The sequence below is a fragment of the Drosophila willistoni genome, assembly GCF_018902025.1.
Source record: "Drosophila willistoni isolate 14030-0811.24 chromosome 2L unlocalized genomic scaffold, UCI_dwil_1.1 Seg139, whole genome shotgun sequence".
NCBI classification, from domain to species: Eukaryota; Metazoa; Arthropoda; class Insecta; order Diptera; family Drosophilidae; genus Drosophila; species Drosophila willistoni.
The window spans coordinates 48,398-72,525 of record NW_025814046.1 but is presented as its reverse complement, the minus strand read 5'-3'; the positions used below and the strand labels follow the sequence as shown (position 1 = coordinate 72,525).

Genomic DNA, 24,128 nt, shown 5'->3' with positions numbered 1-24,128 from the left:
TTAATTGCTATAATACCTTAACAATTAATGAATACCCAAGTCCTAGTTCCTACGTCCTATTGACTTCGAGTCGGCTAAACTTTCAGCTCCCTTGGCTAATCTATTAAATGTCTAACGATATCTTAATATAGTTTTCCTTATCACAACAAACTACCCATCAAAATTACTACACCCTTTGGCAAGAGCATTGAAGAAAAAAAATACTAAAGAAGCGTAATGGAACCGACGAACGGAATCAATCCCTACGGCCAAGTCAAGAATTCTGAGTATTTTATTTATCAACTCACGCAGTCCAACAAAAAAAAAAAATAAAAATAAAGAAACCAAAAAAAAAAATAAAGAAAAACTGGTGGAAAAAAAAGAGAAAAGGAAAACTGCAACCTGAACAATTTCCAGAGTTTCAATTCAACTTATGAAACAGCTCGCGGCCATATCGATTTCACGCTTGACGCTAAGAAAATTAACTTTTCTCAAGTACGAAAGACCAACACACAGAATGAAGGAGAGTAAAAGAGAGTGGGAGAGGGGTGAGGGAAAAGTCTGCCTCCACAGAGATACTTCGATGCGTATGACAGTGAAAAAAAGTGGGTGAAATGGAATGATGGTGGTGGGGTGGTTGGGTGCTGCGGTGGTTTGCTGTGTAAGGCAATTCCTAAGCCCTGCACGTACTGTGGGTCCCAAATATTGTAAGTGATTTGGTGAAGTTTCTTCACTGACTGAAAAAAGCAACCAACCTAAAGTAACTGCAGCCCCTTCTAACCCCCTTACCACTCCCCACCCACCATTTGTACCCTTCTCCATGTGTGTGTGTGTGTGTGTCCTGGCCAAAAGGTGCACACCAAAAGCAACGTGCTTGTAATGTCGATTCAGTGCGCCTAATTTGCCATACTCAAAGAAAGAAAGGGCAGCAAGAGGTTGGTGGGGTATAAATGTTGGTATGCATGGGGAGAGTGGTGGGTGGGTGGGGTATGGTGTACAACTGAGGGCAATTTTCATAATTCACTTGCCGCCCTGCAGTCAGACTTTGAACTTCACTTCAAAACTGGTCATTAGCCATACGCATTGCAAGCACTTTTCAAATGTCATTTGCCATTTTTGTGGAAAGCCAACTTCATTAGGCTGCCTAGCACAAAAGAGAAAAAGAGAGAGAGAGAGAGAGAGAGAGTGAGAAAAAGGAGAAAGAAAGCGTACAGTGATGGTGCAGAAGGGGCATGGTCTCTGGTCTCGGGGGTGTTGATGTTGGTTAGATGATGGTGGCAATGCAATTACTGCAAAAAGTTCATACAAACAACTTTTTGACTTTTGGTACGCGTAAAATTCAATGAAAATGCCATTATTTCAACCAGAGAGAGAGCCACAGAGAGAAAGGGAGAAAAAGTGGGTGAGTTAGAGAGAAGGAGAAGCGTGGTTGACAGTGGCAACAATGAGTTACGTTTGGTTTATGCCATTGCAAAAAAATCGCGTGGAAAATGCAGTTCGGACAACATTATCAGCGAGTGTCCAATTTTGGATGCGGATGTAATGTGAACCAATGAAATGGCCCCAAGAGCAAAATGAAACTCATTCTCGGTTTTAGAAAACAAAGAGAGAAAGGTAGAGGGAGAGAAAATGAGAGCTCTGCATGTTAATTTATTGACAAGATGTGTACCCAAGGCAAACTCCGGAGAGGGTGAACCTGGAGGTGGAAGATAAACAACGCTGGTGAAGCGAGAATTAGAGACTAGAGTTTCAAAGATTCAAAACACTCAAATTTCTAAAAACTTTAACAAAAAATTGGTGATTAATACAGATTAGAGAATGCTTAAATTACCTAAATACTTGTTTAGCACATTGAATTGGTCTGAAATTATAGCAAACCTTGAATATTGGTGTCTCTAGTTCCAAAATAATAATATTTCTTTAAGTAACCAAATTTTTTTATATGGCTATAAGCAAGACTTAACACTTCCATCTATATTAAATAATAATAAAAATAGTTCTTTACATAGTTTATCTATATTTTTTTAAACTCATTTAATTAATACAAAGTAAATCTTATTGTCTCTAATAGATAATTATAGGCCATTTCAAATGATTTTCAAATTGGCTTGAACTTAATACCCAAATTGTTTTGAAATTAGAAATCAAAATTTAATTATTTCTAGCTGGATAATAGGCTATCGATTTTAAAGTTTATACATTAGGAGGACAAAGGAGATATCAAAATCGTTTTTAAATAAATTTGTTGTCTAAATGGATGTTTTTTAAAGTTCACAAGCAGTCAGCAATTAGAATCGAAAAGAATTCTGAATCTAGTACTATATAAATTGGTTTACTAATCTAAGTTAATGTTTTAATTCAAATAACATGTGGTTTTTAGTAGATCTACATAAGTATTTATTTCAAAATCAAAACTATTTTTTAAAAAACTAGAAACTTTCGAATCTTTAAAGTCGTGTAGAAGATTTGGGGATTAAAGAAAATTGTGAAGATAAGAAATATATACTAATTAAGGCAAAATGGAGCACAGTCTTTTAATAGTATTAAAAATTCTAATTCTTAAAACACTATCCATGTGAAAAGTTTACAAAATGACATAATTCCACTGCCACTTGCATTGGCCGAATCCCACACTACTCTCCGTATCAGTAACAAATTAAGTGTCATCACTTGGCCTGTTGACCAATCCAATCAGAAACCAATTATATTTCTGCCAGCCTAGAGAGCAGGGAGCAGCAGCAGCAGCAGTTAAGCTGACCAAAAAAAAAAAAGAAAGAAAAACCAAAAAACTAGTTGAAATTGTAGGATTAGGTGAAGGCCACACATATTAGGAGGTCGTCGTTCCATTGCAAATCGAAATCAAGTGGAAAACATGTTTAACCGCTGCTGACACAAATATGCCAAATTAGCCCCGAGTTTTGCAAGGAAAATCAAGGTAAATTAACCATACGCAATGTGCGCCTGTCTAAGTAAATCGATGGCTTAGAATTTTTGGAATTTAATTTAAAAGTTTCAACTTGAACTTTATATGGGTTGCAGTTTAGATTTTGGCATTTCTACTTTTAGGATTTCTTGGTGACTTTTTATTCGATTTAAATTAAATTTTAAGAAATTTAGTTTAGATGTGGGCAAAATCAGTGCCTATTTCACTTAGAAACTGGCCTTAAAAATTAAAAGCCAATTGCTTATAGTTTTCTTTATTTTATAATGAATTTGGCAATAAATATTGATACCTAAATAGATTTACTTATCTCGAATCGTAATACCCTATGCCAAAAATGTATAACGACTTTAATATATCTTTTATATGGTTTCCTTTTCACAGGGCATGCGAAATAACAAGAATGTTAAAGTAAATGATGTTGTCGAACTTAGCTGGATTCTGCATATAATTGGTTTAATTACTTGTCTCCTTTTTAGTCTCTCTTTGCACTAAATTACAATCATCAAGGGATAGAAAGCAGACATCTATCTATCCATCCATCTATCCAGACATTCATCCTGGATGTGTGAAAGGACTCGAGGGTCTAATGTGCTAATTGTTGTTGTATTTGGTTGCTTGCTTATTGAAATCGAATCAAATCAATGTAATGCGACAACATTCAACAGAGAAAGACAAAAAGAGATAGACAACAAAGAAAAAGAGGAGAAGAAAACTTAAATATAAAATTGCAAGAATCAATTGCGTATTAAGTACTTACTCTGATGGAATCGACGAGGAGTGCAGTTCAGATCAAATTCAGATCAACTGAAATCAAGAGAGAGCGATAAACTTTGGTTTGTATTTAAATGCTAAACCATTTTTTCTACTAAATTAAAATGCAACCATTTCATTTTTATAAATAGTTTTATTTACCCTCCATCCACCTCACACACACACACACCCGCACACCAACACGCACACACAAAATGCTCTCTAAAACTAAAGTCATAATTTTTTGTTTTTGCCAAGCAACCGCATTGAATCCGTAGTATTTTCTCACTGGTGTAAGATGAAATTGAGCACGTAGATTTGCAAGTTTTGCGGCAATAATTCATCAATATTTTATGCAATTTGCTGCACGAATGCAATCAAAAACAATTTTCGCAGCTTAAAAACCGCATTTATTTACCTCGTACGGGCAATTTCTTAGTGCTGTTCCACCTCACACTTTTCCCTTTGAACCCTCTTTCGGTTAGTTTACCTGCTGCTGCTGCGAAGGCTTTGAAATATCTAAGCCATAAAAAAATAAATAGAAATGGAAAATCAAGCAAGAGAGAAATATATGTTAACTAAGCAACAAACTAAGCTTTATCGAGATCTACGTGTCTATGGCAGAACGAGAATAGGAGAAGGCAGGGCAGAGATGAGGCAGCAACAAATTGAAAATGTTTTTTTTTTTTGTGGTGATTGAACTAGGCGATTTTGGTTAACAGCAATTGGGATACATAGCCAAAAAAAAAATTAAGGAATATTTTAAAAATAGAAAAATCAAAGTTGAAAAATTCAAGATAACAAAAGGAAAAAATATAAGAAGAAAAGAAATTTAATTAAATAAACCGAATTGAATATATTCAGGTACGAAATATTGTGGCTAATTGTAAGCAAAAATTGATAGAGTAATATAGTTAACAATGTTCAAAACGAAATGAATAAATTCAATAAACGAATGAGTGAATGAATGAACTGACTTACATAAATCTCACAATCAGTCCCACAACATTTTAATGAAACAAAAACGAATTAAATGAGTTTGAATAAAAATGAGTTGTATTCGAATGCCACTATCAATTTTACTATTCAATATACACATATTTACAGAAAGATTCTTTGTATGAGGTCATTAATTTCATTGTGTTGTGTTAATTTCATATTGTAATCACATGTTCGTAGACGACATATGGTTTAACAAGACCCAAGACTTCTACAGAGGCTAAATACAACGTTTTATTTGTTACTGAACTCTGACTGAAATCCGCTTGTCAAGACGATTAACTTCATAAGTTACATACATGTGATTTTGAATTGAAATTCTTGTATCAAGCAAAAATTTTCAAACAAATCCTATGACCTACATTGGTTGTCTGATCTACGAATCATTCACTAATAACTAAATGAAAAACTACAATTTTAATTTTAACCAAAATTAATATAGTCAACCATGTAAAATTGAGGTTTATGGCTTGTAAAAAAATAAGGCAATAGTTACATTGGGCTACTAACACTATAGTTTACCATTAATTAGTCTTATTGTTAGCTTGATAAAAATGAAAATGGGTTGGCAAACAACAGAAAGCCAATACAAAAGGGATATTTTGAAAAATAGAATAGCCTGAATAATGATAGCTTAAAAGTTTAATAAAGTTGAAAAAAGTTTGAAAACTGAATATGAAAACTAGATGTAAGCATAATGTAAACAAGAATTGTAAAGTCAGAACAATAAGGAAAGTAAGCCAAAAGCCTAATGCTCTTAACCAAAGTAAATATCCTGCCTCATTTAGTCTGCTCTGTCTCTCTCTATCTCTATGAAAATTTTACAAGCCTTTCATCATTTGTTTTGCCTATGAACGAGCATCTTACAAGTATTTAGCACATTTTCGGTATATCTCACGCACGCTTGTTATCTCCTTTTACGTTTCCCAATGCTTTCCCATTTCCTTGTTCTTTTGGGGGCATGGGATATTGTGAGGGCTTTCAGCTCATAACTCAAAATGTATTTAGTAGCCAATCAAGCAGAATGACAGGCACAAGTTCAATTCATAAATAACAACAACAACAACAGCAGCAGCAGTAGGAAAAGAATAAAAAAATAAAGAAGAAAAACAATTTTCCTTTATTTTTGTTGGTAGTAGGAGAAAATTCCATATCCATAAATGAAAATTGATAAAGTCCTGGACACACGTGTATGTTTTTCTTGGTTTGGGCTCCCTGCCAAAAACTTAATGTATGGATTTATGTGTCTTAGTTTGTATGTGTGTGTGTTTGTTTATGTGCGTGTATTTGTGTGTGTGTGTGTGTGTGTGAGTGAGTGAAAATATTGTTTTTCCCAAAATCATTCAGTTATAGATTAATGCGTTATGTTGATTAGATGCCACATCATCTTTATTTGGTCAGAGAGACTCTTTCATCAGGAAAATTCTCAACAAAATTAAATTGTTGTTTTTACGCTTTTTGCAGCTGCTGCCAAATGTTTATAATTCAATTAACTCTCTTTCTCTCCCTCACTCTCACTTCTACTAAATAATATTACCTACACACAGAGCCAAAAATGCTCTTGACAAAAGTAGACAAAAGGGCTAAAAGGTTCAACAACTACAACAAACACCCTTAAAAAGGTCACCAATAAAGTAATTAGGCGCTCAGTGTCCGAGAAATTTGTTACATCAAAAGGCGTAGTCCAGCCTCCACAGCCACTCCCCCGGCCACCATTTCTGTCACTTGCCCTCCTAAACCCCACAAATAAAAAATAGACATTTGCTGTCTTTTGTGTTGAAACTTTTTAGGTTCACCCGACGCCCTTCCAACGCCCACTTTTAGATGTCTAAGCTGTCATTATAAGAGGGCTGGTCGGTTAGTGAGTGAACAAGGGCGGGGGGGAAGGTACTGTTAACTGGCCTTCGGGCCAAGAAGCTTGGTGGAATTTTTGCCTGCCAACAAATTTTAGATTCAATTATTTTCAAAGTGAACAAAATAATCGTGACTGTGTCACCCTGTTGATAATCATTGAATAACTAGCTGGCGAAAATTCTCTTAATTGCTTTTTTGATTTAATAATTGAAATAGATTTTCCTCACACAGTCCAACACAGCTCGTGCGGAATTCCTTTAGCTGAAAATCGGGTGAAATCTTTTAAATGGAATAAGCTGATACGAAAATTAACAGAAAATGGAAATGAAATGCAACTTTTGGTTAAAAATTAAACCAATATTTTTGCCACTTTATGATTTTAATATTTATTTTTAAATTTATAGCGTATTTGGAATCAAACGGTCCAGAAATTATATAGAAGTTCGCTAGTTCTGAAAGAAAAAAGTTAAATCAAACTCTGAATATATAATAATTAGCTTTATTTTCAGTATCCTTACCATAACTTTTCGTGATACATTAGTTGAGATTAGTTTTTAGTATCAAAAACTTGTCGAAAGTCACATGTTACTTTTTCACTCTTGCTCTTCCTCTAGCTTCATCTCTGTGTCTCTAAATTTTCCATTACAATTTCCTGAAAAAAACTTTAATTTTCATTTCGAATTAGAATTCTTTTAGCCTCTTTAAGTATCATACCAATTTGAAGTGCGCGTATGTTACGCTTCTTCTGTGTTTTTTTTTCCTTTTGCTTCTTTCTGAATTTTAATTTCTGACATTGTTATTTTTCGTTCTCTCATACTCTATTTCTCTCTCTCTCCACTTTTTGTTCTTATCATTTTCAAAGATCTAAGCCATCGTGTCGATAACAAGGAACAATATTCGGAGTATTATATTTTTATGTGAGTGTTTTTTTGACTCAATACGAATGCCCTTTAATGCCAGATGGTAAATTTAGCTATATAATTTCTAGAATATATTATTTAATAAAAATATTTGTGCATTGGCAAAGTCAAAAAGGATTAATTCATCTGAGAAATCTTTTTTACTTTTTTTTTTGAAGACTGAAAAACTGAAATTTGATCAATCCAAAGTGAAATTTCATATGTTGGTAGATATCTTAGGATATATGTGACATGTCTGGAATATATAGCATATATATATCATTGCTAGAAGCCGCCATGGAGCATAAAACAATTTCTTTTTACTAGAGACAGTATTTTTTTTTTGGATTCCTTAATGCATTATAGGCCTCAGTTGTATTTTTAATAGAGTATATCAAAGTCATCACCATTTTGGATTATTAATTCCTTCTTTTCTTTTCAGAATCTATTTTTTTTTTTTTTGTTGTTTATTTGCCATCAAGCCGATACGCGTCGAACAAAAAGATCAAAGATAAATTTCCAATTTTTTTTCTTGCCACGCCTCATCAACTGCGAGAAAAAGAAGCGAAAAAAAATAACATACACACACACACACAAAAATAAAAACTGAAAGACATTGAGAACTCAACTCATATGAAAAGCTTTTCCTATTATTCTTTGCTTATTGTGGCATTAGTTGCTGCCGTTGTTGTTGTTGGTTGTTGTTCTTGTTATTATTGTTGACTTTATTGTTATTGTAACGCCGCATAGACGACACTTTAACAATGTTTTTCCCCTGGTTCCCTTTTTTTTTTTTGCTCTGCTGAAGCTTGAGCTTGAGCTCCTTCTTCATTCACTCGTTGACAACTTTTGTTGGTCATGCCAAACACTTGACTTTTGCACATTGTGTACACGGTCAGAGAAAGGGAGAGAAAGAGCGAGCGAAACTGGCTTTAGCTGGCCACTCACTGACGAAACACTTGACAACTTTTAGACCACACACACACAGACACACACACCAGGAGCAATTGTATGACCAGGCGATGCAATTAACTTGAATTTGTCGTTGCCAGAAGGTGGGGAAATAACAGTTGAAGAAAAAAAAAAACGATGACAATTTCGGGCATGTTGCTTTGATGTTTATAGGAATTTCGTTAGTTGTTTTTTTTTTCATCAGGGGTTCGCGACCCAAATTAATAAGCACTTGCAGTTGTCGTTGAGACTGCGAGAGTGAGAGAGGGGTAGCTGAAGCAGGGTAGAGGGTGTGTGATGCTAACAAAAAAGTCAACTAATACGGCTCTTTGATTTTTAATGATGGCACGCACACCAACAAACAACAAAACAAAAAGTAATAACAAAATAAGAATTGACAGCAAGAAAGTATGCTATAGAAAATGTTCAAATGGTCAACTAGACAAAAAGCGGCAGCAATTAATTTCTAATTTCCTTTTCTTTTCCGCTTTACAAATAAAAAATTTTAATAAAAGCTTAAATTTCTATTTATTAGACTATGGCCATTAAAAATGCACTCTTTGTAGAGTGTTTAAGTTAAGAGATGATTTGAAAATTGTTTTGTATGAATTTTGTCCGGCAAAAACATTTACACACTGAGAAAGAAAGAGACAAATCCAAGTTTCTGTAAACTTTCATTTTTTTATAAATGATTGATAACTTTACAGCTGTGAAATAAAAGAATTTTGCCCCTAAAGTATGCAATACGTAGTCCAGGAATATGTTTTTTGAAACATATGAACATAATTGACTTTAATAATGGATAAGAAATAATCATAGAAGGAAATGTTGTTTATAAGTTTTCGATTTTTTTAGATGTTAAGTTTTTAATACAAAGTTGAAAATTTCTTAATAAGAATGAATTCTTTTCTATGGTCATTACATTCTATAAGTGGTAAAGTTACACCATTTGACAGCTTATAATAGATTTTGCTCTGTATTCGTTGGTAATCACAGTCGTTTACTAGCTTCCCTGATTTTTAGGTCAAATCAATTTTGAATGAATAATTATTCATAATATTTAATAGTTCAATAATTATTCAAGAATATAATCTTTATCAGACTTTATATATCAGAACTCTCTCCCATTTAACTTAAGTGTTTCTATGTTTTTAGATAGAAGATGAAATATTTTACTATATTTTGCAATTATTATTATGAGCTCGGCGTCTATTACTTCTTTTATGGTTCGTCAGCTGTGTTAATCTCTATCTATTTCAGAGACATAAACTAACATAGGTTTATACAGCATCTAAAATTTCACTAACCTTTCCAATTATATACGATACTTGAATCGTTTAAGATAAAGCAATTATAACTTGTGGGTAGCCTATGATAAAATGAATTGCTAAAATTTCCTTTTAGCTTTTTTTTCTTCTTTGTTTTATCTCTTAGCTAATTAGTTTTATAATAATTAGAATTTTGTGGCCAAGTCTAATTTATTATGATTTATTATGAGAACAATAAAAAAAAAAACAAAAAATAAAGAAAACAATGTTAAAACAAAACCGCAATTTAAAGTTGCGGTCTCTCCGCCGACAATCGAGACTCGGAGAGACCCTATCTTGTTTCTCTGTTCCCCTTCCCGTTGTCTCTCTCTCTCTCTCTCCTTCCGCTGACAATTGCATAGTCCAGCGAGCAATTTGTTTCGCCTGCTTTCTGTTGCTATTGATTGTCTGGCACTTGGTGTTGGTTGTCTCTCAAGTTCTCTTCATCTAGTTGTTGCTGCTGCCGCTGCTGCTGTTGTGTTTGTTGTTGTTGTCCGCCACTTGGGCGACAGAAGATGGAAGCCAAGGACCTTTTGCAAGCAATATACACATATATATATATATACTGATATATGTATGTATATATATATATAAATTCCTGCCCACTCAAGCGCACACATTAAATGTAATTTTTTAAAAAGCAATTTTTTTTTCGTCCTCTCTTTTTCTATTTTTTTTTTCTGTATGTATTTTTATCAGTGTCAGGCCAGTTGCTGCGTCAAGCCAAATGGCAGCAACATAAACAAGACCAGAAAATTTGTATTTGGAATTTATGACAGTTGCTTGTCTTTCTGCCCTCAACCTCACACTCTTTTCTGTTCTCTCTCTCTCTCTCTCTCTCTATGTTGGACTTTATTTCTAAGCGTCTGTCTGTTCTTCCCTTTCTATCCCTATATATATCTATTTTTATATGCCTTGGCTAGGCCAACACCTCTGGACTTTGTCGACGCCAATTTGACGCTTAAAAACTGAAAAACTGAGAGAAAAGGGCCAAAACGAACGATTGAAGAGAGGGGGCGAAAACTTTAAAGCCATATTTCGGCATATCGTCTTGCATTTTTCTTTACTATAGTTTTCGCCTTCTTACTTGTCTTGCCTCATTCCAACATTGTTATTGTTTTTCTCTCGTTTTTGTTGTTATTGTTGCTGTTTTAGTTGGCATTTTGTTGCTGATAAGACTTTGACTTTTGCTTGGCTAGTTTTTTTAGTTCTTCCACACTTTGTGTCTTCGTTTTTTCGGGACGGTGGAGGGTTAAGCATATTGTTTTTTTCTCGCTTCTTTTTCCTTAAGCTTTTTTATGGCTCACACACACAAACAAGAACATAAAATTTCTGACACTTTTCCTTTGTTTCAATTGCTATCAGAGATGATAGTATGGCTTGGAACCAAAAGGAAAAAAGGCAAAGCCATTGGAATAAAAAGTTGAAGTTTAAGAGCAGGTCCTGGGCCATTGAATGGTAATTGATAGACAAAAACAAATGCCCAGCAACAAAAATGGATATAGGAAGAACCAATGCAATTTTTGTTACTCAAAGTGGTTCATTTTAATGCCTAGATTAGCATAAGATTAGGTAAAACTAAATTAAATCCAATTATGGTTTTATTTTTTTAGATTTTCATCCTATAATTATAGGATAAATTATAATTTATCCAAACACCAAGTCCATTTTTTCCAACTTTGTTATTGGGATGTATTCATATTGTTAATATGTTAACATTAAACGTATAATGAATGAAATATTTGCAACGATAAAATAATTTCTTAAGAGAAATCCTCAAAATTGACCTATGGAAAAAATTTAATAAAAAATTAAAAATTAGTTAATTACGTCTAAAATAAAGTTTGTTCCATGTTTAATTTATTTATACTATATTCTAGAAACTTTCTAGTAGAAAGATTAAACCAAAAACATACATAATTTAAAATGAATTAAAGTAGTTACAATTTTGATAACTTAGTTTGATCACACAAGTCGCCAAAATCAGACTTGTACTTAACTAACAGTTTATTGACCGCTGTATGTATACAGATTTGCTCCAATTTTGGTCAAAGAAGGAGATTTTTAACTGTGCTTGAAGCATCAGTATCTTAAAATGAAAAAGTTTGGTAGTTTTTTTAATTAGCAAATTATGAACTGTAAATAACCATACCCCCAACCATCAATATTTGTTCTACATAATTTGTTTTTATATCTCGGGCTGACTCGTTTCTTAAACTATTTGCCATTTTACATTATAAAAAATTGTCTTTTATTCTTATTTTGTTTTAATATGAAGTTAAGTACTTGAAGAAGTTAAGAGAAATTTTGTTCTCAGTAAAGAGCTTGAGTTGAACATTTAACAGAAAGCTTTTTTTTGCTCACTTAGATGCTTTTACTGTTAACTAACATTAACAGGGACTAGACGAAGCATTTGAAAATTTCACATTATGAAGTTGCCCAAGAGTAGGCAACATTTTTTATGTTGATGCACTCACATTTACACACACACACCTACTGGCTAGTTTAGAATAGAATGTACATGTGGGTTGGAGAACTTGTATTTCAAGACACTTGAACACCCAGCCAAGCAAATCAAGTTCATAAACTTGACGCAATGGCAAACACTAGAAAAGTCAGCAATTTATGCAAAATATATAGAATTTTAATCATCATCGTCGTAGTCATCGAGAAAATAAAACACACATATGCCCAGAGCAAATAAAATCGTCTATAATTGCAATTTAATGTAAGGGCAACAGCCACTCACAGAAAGTGAAGGGGGGGAAATGGGAAAACTGAAGTGACCGAGAGTTAAAGCTGAAGACCAAGCTGAATATTTGTAGTCAATATTTGATATTTGCACAGATGTTCAGCTGCCAAATTGAATATGGATTTTGCATAAAACACACACACATACACACACACTGAAAGGGGAGTAAGTGAAAGAGAGAGAGAAAGAAAGAGCTAGAGAAAGACAGACAAAAAGCCAAAATGTATATTGTACAAGGCCCGGAGTAAGTAGATAAATATTAAAGTGGACTGACCGGAAACCAAATTGAAAGCAACAACCAACCAACCAAGTAACATCACCAGATAAAAGGGAGGAAGAGGGGTACATAGACCTTTTATTGACCTCAATACAGTCAATATACAAACAATATATAAAAAAAAAAAAACACAAGCCCTCATATTGTCCTCAGTCAACGACTTTTAAATATCCTATAAAAACACAAAAACCAAACCAAATTGTGATAAGCCTTTCAAATTTTGATCATTTCAAGCCCCTTAATGTTACGCAAATGTTTTGGACATGCTTTTGCAAGATTTTTATAATTTCTCACATTATTTATAACGAAACCATACCAAGACTTTCATAGTTCCGTATTAAGTTTCTTAAAGGTGGAGCTTACCTAGTTGATCGCTTGGCTGATAAGTAAAAGACAATCACACCTCTAATACCTGATTCGGTTAGCATTTAGAAAACTAAGTTCGATGTAAGGAAAAAGTCTTAATATGTATGGCAAAAGTGTTTTTTGATGATCTACTAAAAACTTGAATACAATAAGTTAAATCTTTAGGGCCCTATTAATATGGAAAAAATGTTTTGGATAATTATTAAATTTGATTATACATTAACACAATGGAAAACTAATATATGTGATAATACAATAAACAATTAATAATTTTGATCAGACATAACATATAAACAATTTTTCTTTATAGCCTCTAAATCAATTTCATACTAGTCGAAAGTCGTGTAGCATTGCCTTAAACCTTCATCTTACATTGTAAATATGTAAAAATTCTATGTTGTTTTTTTAATTTATTCAGTTTACAACTTAATTTTGTAAATTGAAACATTTCCCTAATCCAGCTTATAAATACAATACCAAGGCATTCATCAATGCCAAACTCGTATTTTTACAGGGCACTCAACAATTGTGTTAGAATCAAGTAGAGTTAGGTTCTTGGGTATGGAGAAGAGTAAAGATATCTGCTTGGTCACATGTGAACATGGATCAATAAATGCATGAAACATTATTTTCCAATCAATTAATTTTCGGGTCACTAGATTTGCTTAGAAAACAAGAGATGCACTGCATCACACGCCTCCACTCCCCCCTCATTCTCAACCACCCAACACAAAGCATCATCATCAACTTCAACGTCGTTTCGTTTCGTTTCGAGTAAATCATATGGAATGATTTTATGCCTAACTCTCTCGACGTACTCCTCTCCTTCTGACTTCGTTTATGTTCTCCTCCTTCAGTCCACTCTTGGAAATGTTTAATCAAATGAACCATGCACAAATTGGGGTTCACATCAACTTCAACCTCGACTTTTTCATCATTTTCTTATTCATTGTCTCCGTCGTTCCTTTCATCCCGACTGGACATTGCCTTTTGACTGGGCTCCGGTCAATTCTTGATTTAATAAACATAAAATGTGTCAGCATTGTAAAAATTATTTTGTCGCCCCAGGCACAAACAAAGAAAGGCAACAGCAGATTTAATTTTTTTTTTTTTTTAACTTTTTTCCCTTCCATTTGGTTTTTTTTTTTCTTTTTTTTGCAATTTTCCAATACATTGAACTCACATCAAGCTCAGCTCAGTTCAGCTGCATGTCATGGCGTATACGCAATATATTTTTCCCTACCGAAGCGAGTCAATTTTACCACCGATACCTCCATCTCTTTCGCTACATTTCTCTGTCGCTCTTTTTGCATACATATATGCAAATTGAGTGCCATTGGCTGGTGGCTGATAGGCGCGACATGGCTGATGTCCAACATATGACAACAACAATAAAAAAAAAGAATCGAAACCAATAAAAAATGGGAAAAATAACCGCGAGTTATGAAAAAGTTGTCATACACTCTCTTAGGGAGTAGATTTATAATCTATATTAAGCCGATTTCAGTTATATTTGTACAAAAGCCAGGTTATTTTATATATAGTAAAACGATTTGCAATTTGAATATATTTTTGCGAGATATTTTCTACAAATCTTATGTGATCTCTTTTAATTATTTGTTTTAATTTTTCGTTTGGGTAGATATCAGATAAAAAGTCAAAGAAACTAAAGTATAAAACAAAATTGTCTACAAATGTGAACCAATGAATAAAAGAAAAAGAAAGGAAGAAACTATTAGAGGATGTGTTTAAAAAACCTGTATTTAAAGAACCTGACAGTCATAAAGAGGATGAACAATTGCCAAAGTGCATGGAAATATAAAGGCTTGCTAAGATCACTTCTGTCAGGTATCAAAAGTACCATCTATATTGCTTTATGTACCCATCTACTTATCTTTCCAGCGAGCATTAAGTATATTTTACCTTAGTAGTCATGAAAAATGTCTTTTCGTTTATACAACGTACTCCATCTCTCTCTGTGGTTAGAATAAACCATATATAAATTAAGTGTCTTAAAATAATCCATCTCTACTTCTTTTTTACAAAACTCTTGCCAAAACTAATACACTTTCTTGGCAAGAGTATAGAAAATGTTGTCATTGCCATTGACTCTGTGCATTGTGTGTGTGTAAATTTGCTTTATGTAATGAGCAATAAGTAGTAAATAATTAAAACCAATATGTTGCTGTTGTTGTGGTCATTTGTAATATGAAAAAGGGGGAAAGAAACCATCCAAACAAGATTTTTATGTCATGCAAAATGGCAAAATGATAGAGTCAAAAGATACAGAGAGAATCAGACATCAGACAAGCGAGCACAATATGCAATATATTCATTTTGTAAAAAAAAAAAACAGAAAAAATGGGAATATATTTGATGACTCTTTGATAAATCAACCAAAAAAGTAAATATATTTAAATATTTTATATGGTGCTATAATATTAAAATGCAAAAGTAATCCTTAACTCAGAAACAACAATATCCGAGTTTAGAAATTTTGATAATAAAGTTTAAGTTTACCATACTGAAATCTTAATTCATTATTAAATTTAAATCACCCCTGATTCGGTTAAAAAAACACACAGAGAAAATAAACCTCATTGAGTTGTGCTCTTCAAATTATCAAGAAATCTGTTGATTACAAATTCAATCGATTCACTAGAATTGATTTAAAATGAAATTTTAGCAAAAATTTTGTTGCCATCTAAGATGAAATCTTAGTGTAATTAAAAAGTTTAATTAACAGATCATTAAAATTCATTTAGCACAATTTAATCAGCTTCAGGACACAACTAAAGAGTGGTTTTTTGACAAGGCATTCTAGGAAATTTACCCAAAAGTAATAGAACCACAATTCCTATGAACTCATACATAGAGATATGGCTACAAATACATATACGACTCTATATATGTATGTGTAGAAATATAGAACAAACCAAGACACAAGATAATAAAACATATTTTACAGCAAGTAGCAAGAAACGAAAAAAAAGAAACCGAAAATGTGGTGGAAGGAAAATGCTTACAGATGAGAGGGCAGTTGCCTTGCCAACACCCAGGAGGCACACACAGAGAAAGAGACAGAGATAGAGAGAGAGAGAGAGAGAGAGAGTGTGTGAGAGAGCAAGACAGAGATAGACAAAAGGAGTAAGAGAGATAGTCAAGCTCTTTCCCATTATAATGGCAAATACAAGAAGGGAACTACTTATGTTAGCCCAACTAAAGTGCAGGAAAAACTATTGCCAACACACAAGCACACACACACAAACACAGCCACATGCATATAATGTATGTGTGTGTGTGTGTGTAAAACATTTATTTGTTTTTGTCGGAAATACTTGGTGCGTATGATAATAAATACTTAATCCTCAACAAAAGAATATTAAAAACAACAATAAATGGAAATGCTAAAAAGCATAAAGAAATGCATAAAAACAAATGTTGAAAGTGGTGAACAGAGGGGCGCGAAGGAGGAATGCGTGTGTGTGTGTGTAGCATAACAAAAGGCGCCTTTTGAAATGTAAAATGAACTTGCTTCTCCTTCTGCTTCTTGCTCTGTTTCTTCTCTCTTCATGCATGCATATAAAATTGTATATAAAAGCCAAAGCTTAGCAGCTAGCAGCAAAAGGAAGAGAGAGGGAGAATGGTTGGGAAAAATGGGGTAACAGGGAAAGTGGGAGGTAAAAAAAAGTCAGGTAACATTATCAAAAGCGAATAAAACTTGCCTTGAAAATGTCAACGAATGTCAACGAGTATATGTTGGCTTGTGGGTGTGTGTGTGTGTGTGGGCGGGCATGAAAGGGGGTCGGGCCTTAGCCACAATAAGCTTGAAATTAGACCGCAAAAAGAGGCATTTGTCACAAAATTTTCGTTTCATGCCGAATATAAAAATTGTCATTTAAAACAAGGTATAGGCACCATAAAGAGAATATGCTACATGAAATAAACACAGGAATGAGACTGTAATAGATGTAGGCAATGCATAGAGAAAGGGACAAAAGAGTGAGAGAGTTGGGAAAAATGGTGATTCATAGAAGTCGTCTCACCCCGATAACTAACTATGTTTTTCACTAATCGTCTCCCTTAACTGTACAAAGATCAAAGAAATATTTATTAGATAACTGATTTACGCAATTACAAAGCTAGGGGGAAACGGGCCACAGTCCATTAATATTATTAGAATTATCTAAACTACGTTTGATTTAGAATTAAGAGAAACGCAATTTTATTTTCTTAGTGTTGGAAAGCGCATGTAGAGTGGGATAACAAGATGATTGTCCATAAGGTCATCTTAAATCCAGCAATGGTAGACATTTGGTGTTTGGTGATGAATTACGATATTTGCTGGTTGTCATTTTTTAAATGTTTTAGCTATGATCATTATATACATTATTGTTTTAGATCGCATGATTTTAAATAAATCTATTTATGTATGTATTTAAGTCTAAGTTTAGAAATTTTATTAAATGATAATGGATAGATACATTATGATGACTGTGGAATTGTGTGGGTAATTCAATTCGTTTTAATCTTGACAACGATTGAAGCAACACAAAGTACTTGTTGGCTGCTCTTTGACATCTGAACTTCGCTGCTTCGCAAAAAGAAAACCAAGAACGAAGGCTATTATTAAAAAACATTGACTATTGTATAACTAATTACAGAGACTGATTGAACCAGCTAACTTTGGCTACTGCAATAATTGATATCTTCTATAGAGAGCTGTTGGACAACTAAAAAGATGAACTTAATTTTTGTTTAGTGATGCAAAAAAAAATTCCAACTTAAGTAAGTAACCGATTTTATAACAAACGCTTAGTGATAACCCTTAGTAAACTTTACACTCAATACTTTTCTTTTCACTAATAAATCATTCAAAACTCTTAAAGTTTTATGTATTTATTTGTGCATGATGTAGCTAAAAGTTCCATAATATATCATGAATATATTGTATTAATAAAGTTAAATCAAATTTGAATACTTGTTAAGCTTAAATATGAATTGATACAGACATTCAAAAAGAAAGAAGGACAAGTGAAGGCCAACTGAATGCATTCTCTAACTTAAGCTAAGCAATCTTTTCATAATTCTAATTTGCATGCTGTGTCAATTGCTATCTAGTACTTACCCTCTACAGCTCTCTCTCAACAACAACAAGAATAATAATAATAATAATAGTAGTAACAATAACAATCATACGCACAGTTGCACACAGTTGAGACAAGCAAATCTATTTCAAATATACATATACATATATGCAGTAATAGGGCGCTCTTTTTGGTTTAGTTTTATAATTACCATTTTATGGGGTTTATATTTACACATTGGCACACCCAGTGAGTGAGAGTGACAGATAGAGAGAAAGAGAGAGAGAGAGAGGAGTTAGATTTTGTTGTGCACAACATTTCAACAAATGTTCACATTTCGCCAGAACGATAAGCAAAAAGTTTTCGTTGTGTCCTTCCCTACCACTTCCATTTATTCTGTTGCCTGCTTCTGTAGTTGGTGTGAATGTGAGTGTGTGTGTGTGTGCGTATATTGAAGCTGGCGGCTTATTATTATAGAAATGTTTCGAGAGGCGAAAATAGAGAGAGAGAGAGAGAGAGAGAAAGAGAAAATAAAAGTTTGTATTACCATTTCAGTAAGCAATCAAAAAGCGGCAACAGCAGCCAAATTTTGAAAAGTTGCTTGTAGAAAACTTTAATTACAAGTTCTCAACCCTCTCGCACACACACATACACACACACCGTCTTTCGCTCTCCCCCTCTCTCACTCCATCAGTAGATATAGCTAACAAAACTTTAGCTATTTACATATGTAGACAATGTATAATAACATATTAAATGGCATTCAGTGAAGTAACAATACACAAAAGCAACAACAACAACCAAAAGAGGCAATACCCTGAAGGAGAATCCGAATCCCAATTCACATCACAAACATTATACGCTCAAATATATTTAAGGAATCCTTTGATCCTTGTACGAGCCTTTAACTCTGCTCGTCTGTTAATTGAAATGACTTCGCCTCGTAATTACTTCTATTGGTATATGTTAAACAAGAGTTAGAATTTTCTAATTTTTTTCAGCTCAGAGATTTACTTTGAATAATCTACGCATGACTTAACTTTAAACTTACTACCTAAAGTTTGAGATGAATTGGGATATAATCCTCATGATTAACTTCGACCCATTTAGAAATATATTGAAATAATATGAATATATTTATTAAATAGTTTTGTTAGAAGAAAGCCTCAATCTTTTTTTTTTTTGCCATAAATCACCTAGTGGTAGCCACTTGGCCAAGTTTGAGATGAGGTCCCATTTCTAGTTGGATTCTCCCTCTTCCCTTTTTCTTGCTTTCACGACTCTCGTCTAATTAATTCAACAAAGAAAAAAGAAAACTTACAGTCTAACTTTTTGGCATCTTATAAATTTTAAAATACTTAACTGCAGTAGCTAAAATGCTCTGTCTCACTCTTTCATTCTGGCAGAGTTATTTTAATGGCATGTTGCTAATCGAATTTCAAGACATTTCCAGCTACTTTTTTTTTTCTTAGATGTTGTTCTTGGGTGTCTTTTTATTTGGTCGTCTCACTTCAACAACATCAGCTTGCCATCAGGACAGTTTAGTTGGCAGTAGTTTACATTTTCCTTCTCAAGTTAGAGAGAAAATCCATTTAGCGTAACTCAACACGTTAAGCATATTGCTTGTTCCATTAAACTTGCTGATTTCATTAAGCAATAATATAGCTGGGAAGTTCAGTTTGATTTAATGACGAAATTTGTATACTCTTGTGCATCTTTGACTTGTTAATCAGTGGCTCAAATCAGTTGAATAACCTCTTATAGAATGAGTATAGTAATAAACTATTCGAAGAAGAGTCTCCTCTAACAAAAAAGAAAAGCAATTTAACTGATTCTCCTATATGGATGACACTTAAGTTATATTTACAAAACTATCAAAAATAATGTTTTTTTTTTTATTTTGTAGACTCAAACTTGACGTAGAAATTACGTCTTAAAAATCCAGTCCAATCACAACCAAAAGTTTTTCTTAAAAGGTGGTTTAATGCTTCTTTGCCCAAGTGTTAAAAATTTTTCTGAATCGACAATGGAAAATAGAGAAACTTTGTCCCCTTCTTTATGCAATAAGTATAGTTAATAAATAGTAGTAAAGAAATTTTACAATCTTCAGTGGTTAGGATATTTATCCTTCAATCTTTAGACAGTTTTTCAGTTATAAGGCACTTGAAGAGATACAAATTTGTTGAAAACAAAATCTGAATTGCTTAAAAGAAAATTAATATTTAATGTTATTTTTGTTTTTAATAGAGTCAACTACCAGAACTTTTGACATTTTAGACAACGAATAGTCAACCTCAGATAAGTTTTGAAAATGCGTTGCGAAATTCGCTCCTTAGTTCATGTATTGAGTCTGGGCGGTAAAATTGTTCTACATGTTTTTTAACTCTTTTAGATTTTAAATTGTACAAAAAAAGAGTATTTTGATTATTTTCTCATTAATTTAGGCGCAAACATCTTTGCTGGTCGTTAGAAAGAGAGGAACCAAACAGAGTTGCCTCTGTTAATCGATAAATCTTAAACTAATCGATACAGCGTTGTGTTTCTTTAGTATCGTTTCTTTAAGTGTATAGCCAACCACTTAAAAGTTCCCTTATACCCAATTTCACACATTCCGAACGGGGAAAAGCCAAATAACAATTTGTGATTTTTGTTGCAGTTGAAGATCATCATGATGAGATGATTAAATGACATTGATATGATTAACCTTTAACCTTTCCACTCTCTTGTTTATCTGCGTCCTCCGTCACAACTTAACCGCTTATTCAACGAGATGCTGCATCTGTGTTGTGGGGTTAACAACAACAAAAACAACGACTGACTTCAAAAGCACAAAAACTCATTGAAAAGTGGAAAAGCACTAAGAACAGACAAGCAAATACAAACGGAAGCCAAAACAACAAGAACACCAAAAAAAAAAGGAGCAGAAAGAAAGCAACAGAGAGAAATCTGCACACTTGACTTTTCCCACCACACACACACACACACACACATACAACACAGAGAGAGGCCCGCAGGCAGAGATTCCCCTTCGCCCCGCCACTAAGCTTACCCGCCACTCATTCACATTCACTCACTCACTCCCGTGCCAGCTGCCAACTCAATTAAATCTTATCAAATGAAAGAGAAGCGTGAGATTCAAAGAGAGCGAAATGGACAGCGGGACCAAAAGACAGAGGAGATAAAGGAGAGAAGAGCGAGTTAGAGAATGAGGCAACAACACAAATATCAAACAAACTAATGTCAGTTGTCATAATAAAGCGCAAATACTTTTGATGCCACTTTTGCTGCTTTCTTTTTTTTTTTTTCTTTGCCTTACTGAAAGTTCTAGATGAGATGAGATGAGATGAGAGAGGGGAACCTGGACGGCAGTTGCCTGACATGTACACACACACACACATTTACAATAAAGTGAAGAGCAAACAGCTGCGCAATTTAACGTCGAAAGTAGAGCCAAGGGCAAACAGCAGCAGAGCAATGGAGGATAAAGGAGATGCGAGATGTTGGTGGGGCGGAGCGGGAAGAGGCAAGAAGAGTCAGCCAGCAAACAAAATATACAAACAAATATACAGTAAACATATATATATGTACAGGACATATAGAAATAACCATGTGTGTGTGTGTGTGTGTATCACCGTGACTGTTGCTGCTGTTCTACCTCCTCCTTCCACCCATCACTGTTTCCACTCTTGTTCATACACATTTATAATAACTTTAATTAAGATTTTACAAGTAGATTATTTCTTAACAACAAAGGCAACAACTATACAGCAATAACAGCAACAACAACTACAACAACAACATATATCCTTGGTATCATCATCATCATCATTATCATGATAACAACTACAACTAAAGCAGCAGCAACTTGCGATACATCAAACAGAACATCTGCTAACGATTTTAATATAATTTTTGTTGTGTTTACTTCTCTATGGCTTTTTGCATAAAATTTAATTAAATGCCTTTATTTTTTTTCTGTCCCAAGGATTTATGTGTGTGTGTGTGTGTGTGTGTGTGCGTGTGTTTAACATTCAAAGAACATGACAAATAAATAATGCATATTTAGTTTTATTTAATCAAATTGATTCACACAGATTGAAAGGAAACCCTACTAATGACTTGCAAAAATTTCACTAATCTGTAAAAGTTCATTTGGTTAAATTAAAACTTTCAGTTTGACAATCCTGAGGTAACCTTTTGTTGAGTACATTTTTTTAATGAATTTATTAAATTTTATGCTTGGGGGCAGTCAAATTTACTTTTAAACTATGTAAGACATTCATATTTTGGATTTAAATTATCAGCGTTCAAATACTTTTAGAGATATTACGTTTTTTCTCTCATGTGAGGCTAAAAGGATACAGCCGATTTTAATGTAACAAAAGTGCAATAGTCATATAGATTAATATTGTATAACCTCGAAACTTCGTTCATCACTAATCAATTAGGTGGGTAACGGATTCCAGTTCCATACTTTTGGCGATTACAATGTCATTTACTTTTACAGTGGACGCAAATGTTATCGCACCCATAATCAATTATACAAAGCTGTAAAATGTTGGAAAATCATACTTTTTCAATGCCATCAATTACAGTTAAGGGAAAGTAAGCTCTACAAACTTCATTACTAATGTGTAAAAGTGTTTAGTTTAGTACTTAATTGCAAAAAAGTGACTCTCAAAAGTAAAATCTTAATTAAGTCAGATTCAGATTCAGATAGTTGAAAACTAACGCTAGGGTTAAAAAGATTACCATCATTACTGCCGATAGTTCATCTCTATTTTGATTTACAATGTTGATGATAGGGCATCTACATTTTCGACACTGCTTAAACTTACCAGGGTCTGCCAAATCACACATCAATTTAGCTGATTTTCACGTCCCTTTACACTTTCCAACACTTCCGCAAGAAGCTTGAGTAAATATTTACCAACACTTGTACATATTAACTTCGTTTAATGTTAAACAAAAAATTACAATCAATGTTTGTGAAATGCATTCCTCCAGATCAAATTTACAAGCCCTCGTCTGCATTGGGTAATTCAGCATCTTCCATTTTACGAATTTCATCCCAACTCATTGGAGCGTCTTTAATCTGCTCGATGGGAGCCGCACAATAGGGACAACGTTGAAAATCCATTAAAAAGATCTCCTTGTGGATGGGACAAATTTCACATACACGTCCGTAAAAATATTGATGACACCGACCGCACTCGTAGGCCTTCTTCTTGCGATAACAAATGCATCCATTTTCGTCTTTGGAACTAGTATCTCCTTCTTTCTTGGTGACTGAAAGACCAAACGAAGATTTCATATTGCGATTGCGATTGCCCAAGGGTTGAGATTTGGACTTGTTCTTGTTCTCGGTTGGTCTGCTGCCGCTGCAAGGCCCTCCTGAAGTTGAATCCAATTTGTCAGTATTGCTCATGTTTCGGAACTTTTTTTTCACAGACTTGTTTCTTTAACAAAGAGCAGGAGACTAATGAACTTTTTTTACAATGAGTTCAAGTTTTTGACTTACCATCAGGTCAAAGCCTACTGAGATTATGGAATATTTATCGAAAAGAACAAATAAATTGCAACTCTGTGAACTTTCCCGTCCCTTCCCCATCGATTATCGATAGTTCTTACAAATGTCAAAACAAAGTTCCTGCATTTTCCGCCAATTATGAAAAGTTTTGAGCAAACCAAACGATTTTTAGTAAACTAAGCGAATTTTTCTATTCTGTGAGAAGTTAAATAACTAAACTCAGTTGAATTATTTTAACTATTAGTACTAGGAGTAATTAATAGATAATATCTCCACTAAAATATAGAAACTTTACGCCGCCATGGTATTAGTTATAAGTCTATATTGAGCAGAATATTAGAAATGTAATTTAATTTAAGAACCTCAATTCTTCAGCCAAAGTGAATAACCATTTAAAGGTTCGTTTATTTGTAAAATATTTTGGTCCAATAGA

General features: G+C 33.6%; 1 protein-coding gene across 1 annotated transcript; it reads right to left on the bottom strand.

The window, feature by feature from the left end:
* Positions 1-23,104: 23,104 nt before the first annotated feature.
* On the bottom strand, positions 23,105-23,656 carry LOC6638449 (uncharacterized protein CG13380). Its single transcript, XM_002061582.3, has one exon. The coding sequence runs from the start codon at positions 23,591-23,593 to the stop codon at positions 23,180-23,182; it is 414 nt and encodes a 137-aa protein (XP_002061618.1). The 5' UTR covers positions 23,594-23,656; the 3' UTR covers positions 23,105-23,179.
* Between the last annotated feature and the right edge of the window lie 472 nt (positions 23,657-24,128).

Coding starts and splice junctions, on each gene's coding strand:
- LOC6638449 (XM_002061582.3), bottom strand. CDS start 23,593: ATGAGCAATACTGACAAATTGGATTCAACTTCAGGAGGGCCTTGCAGC.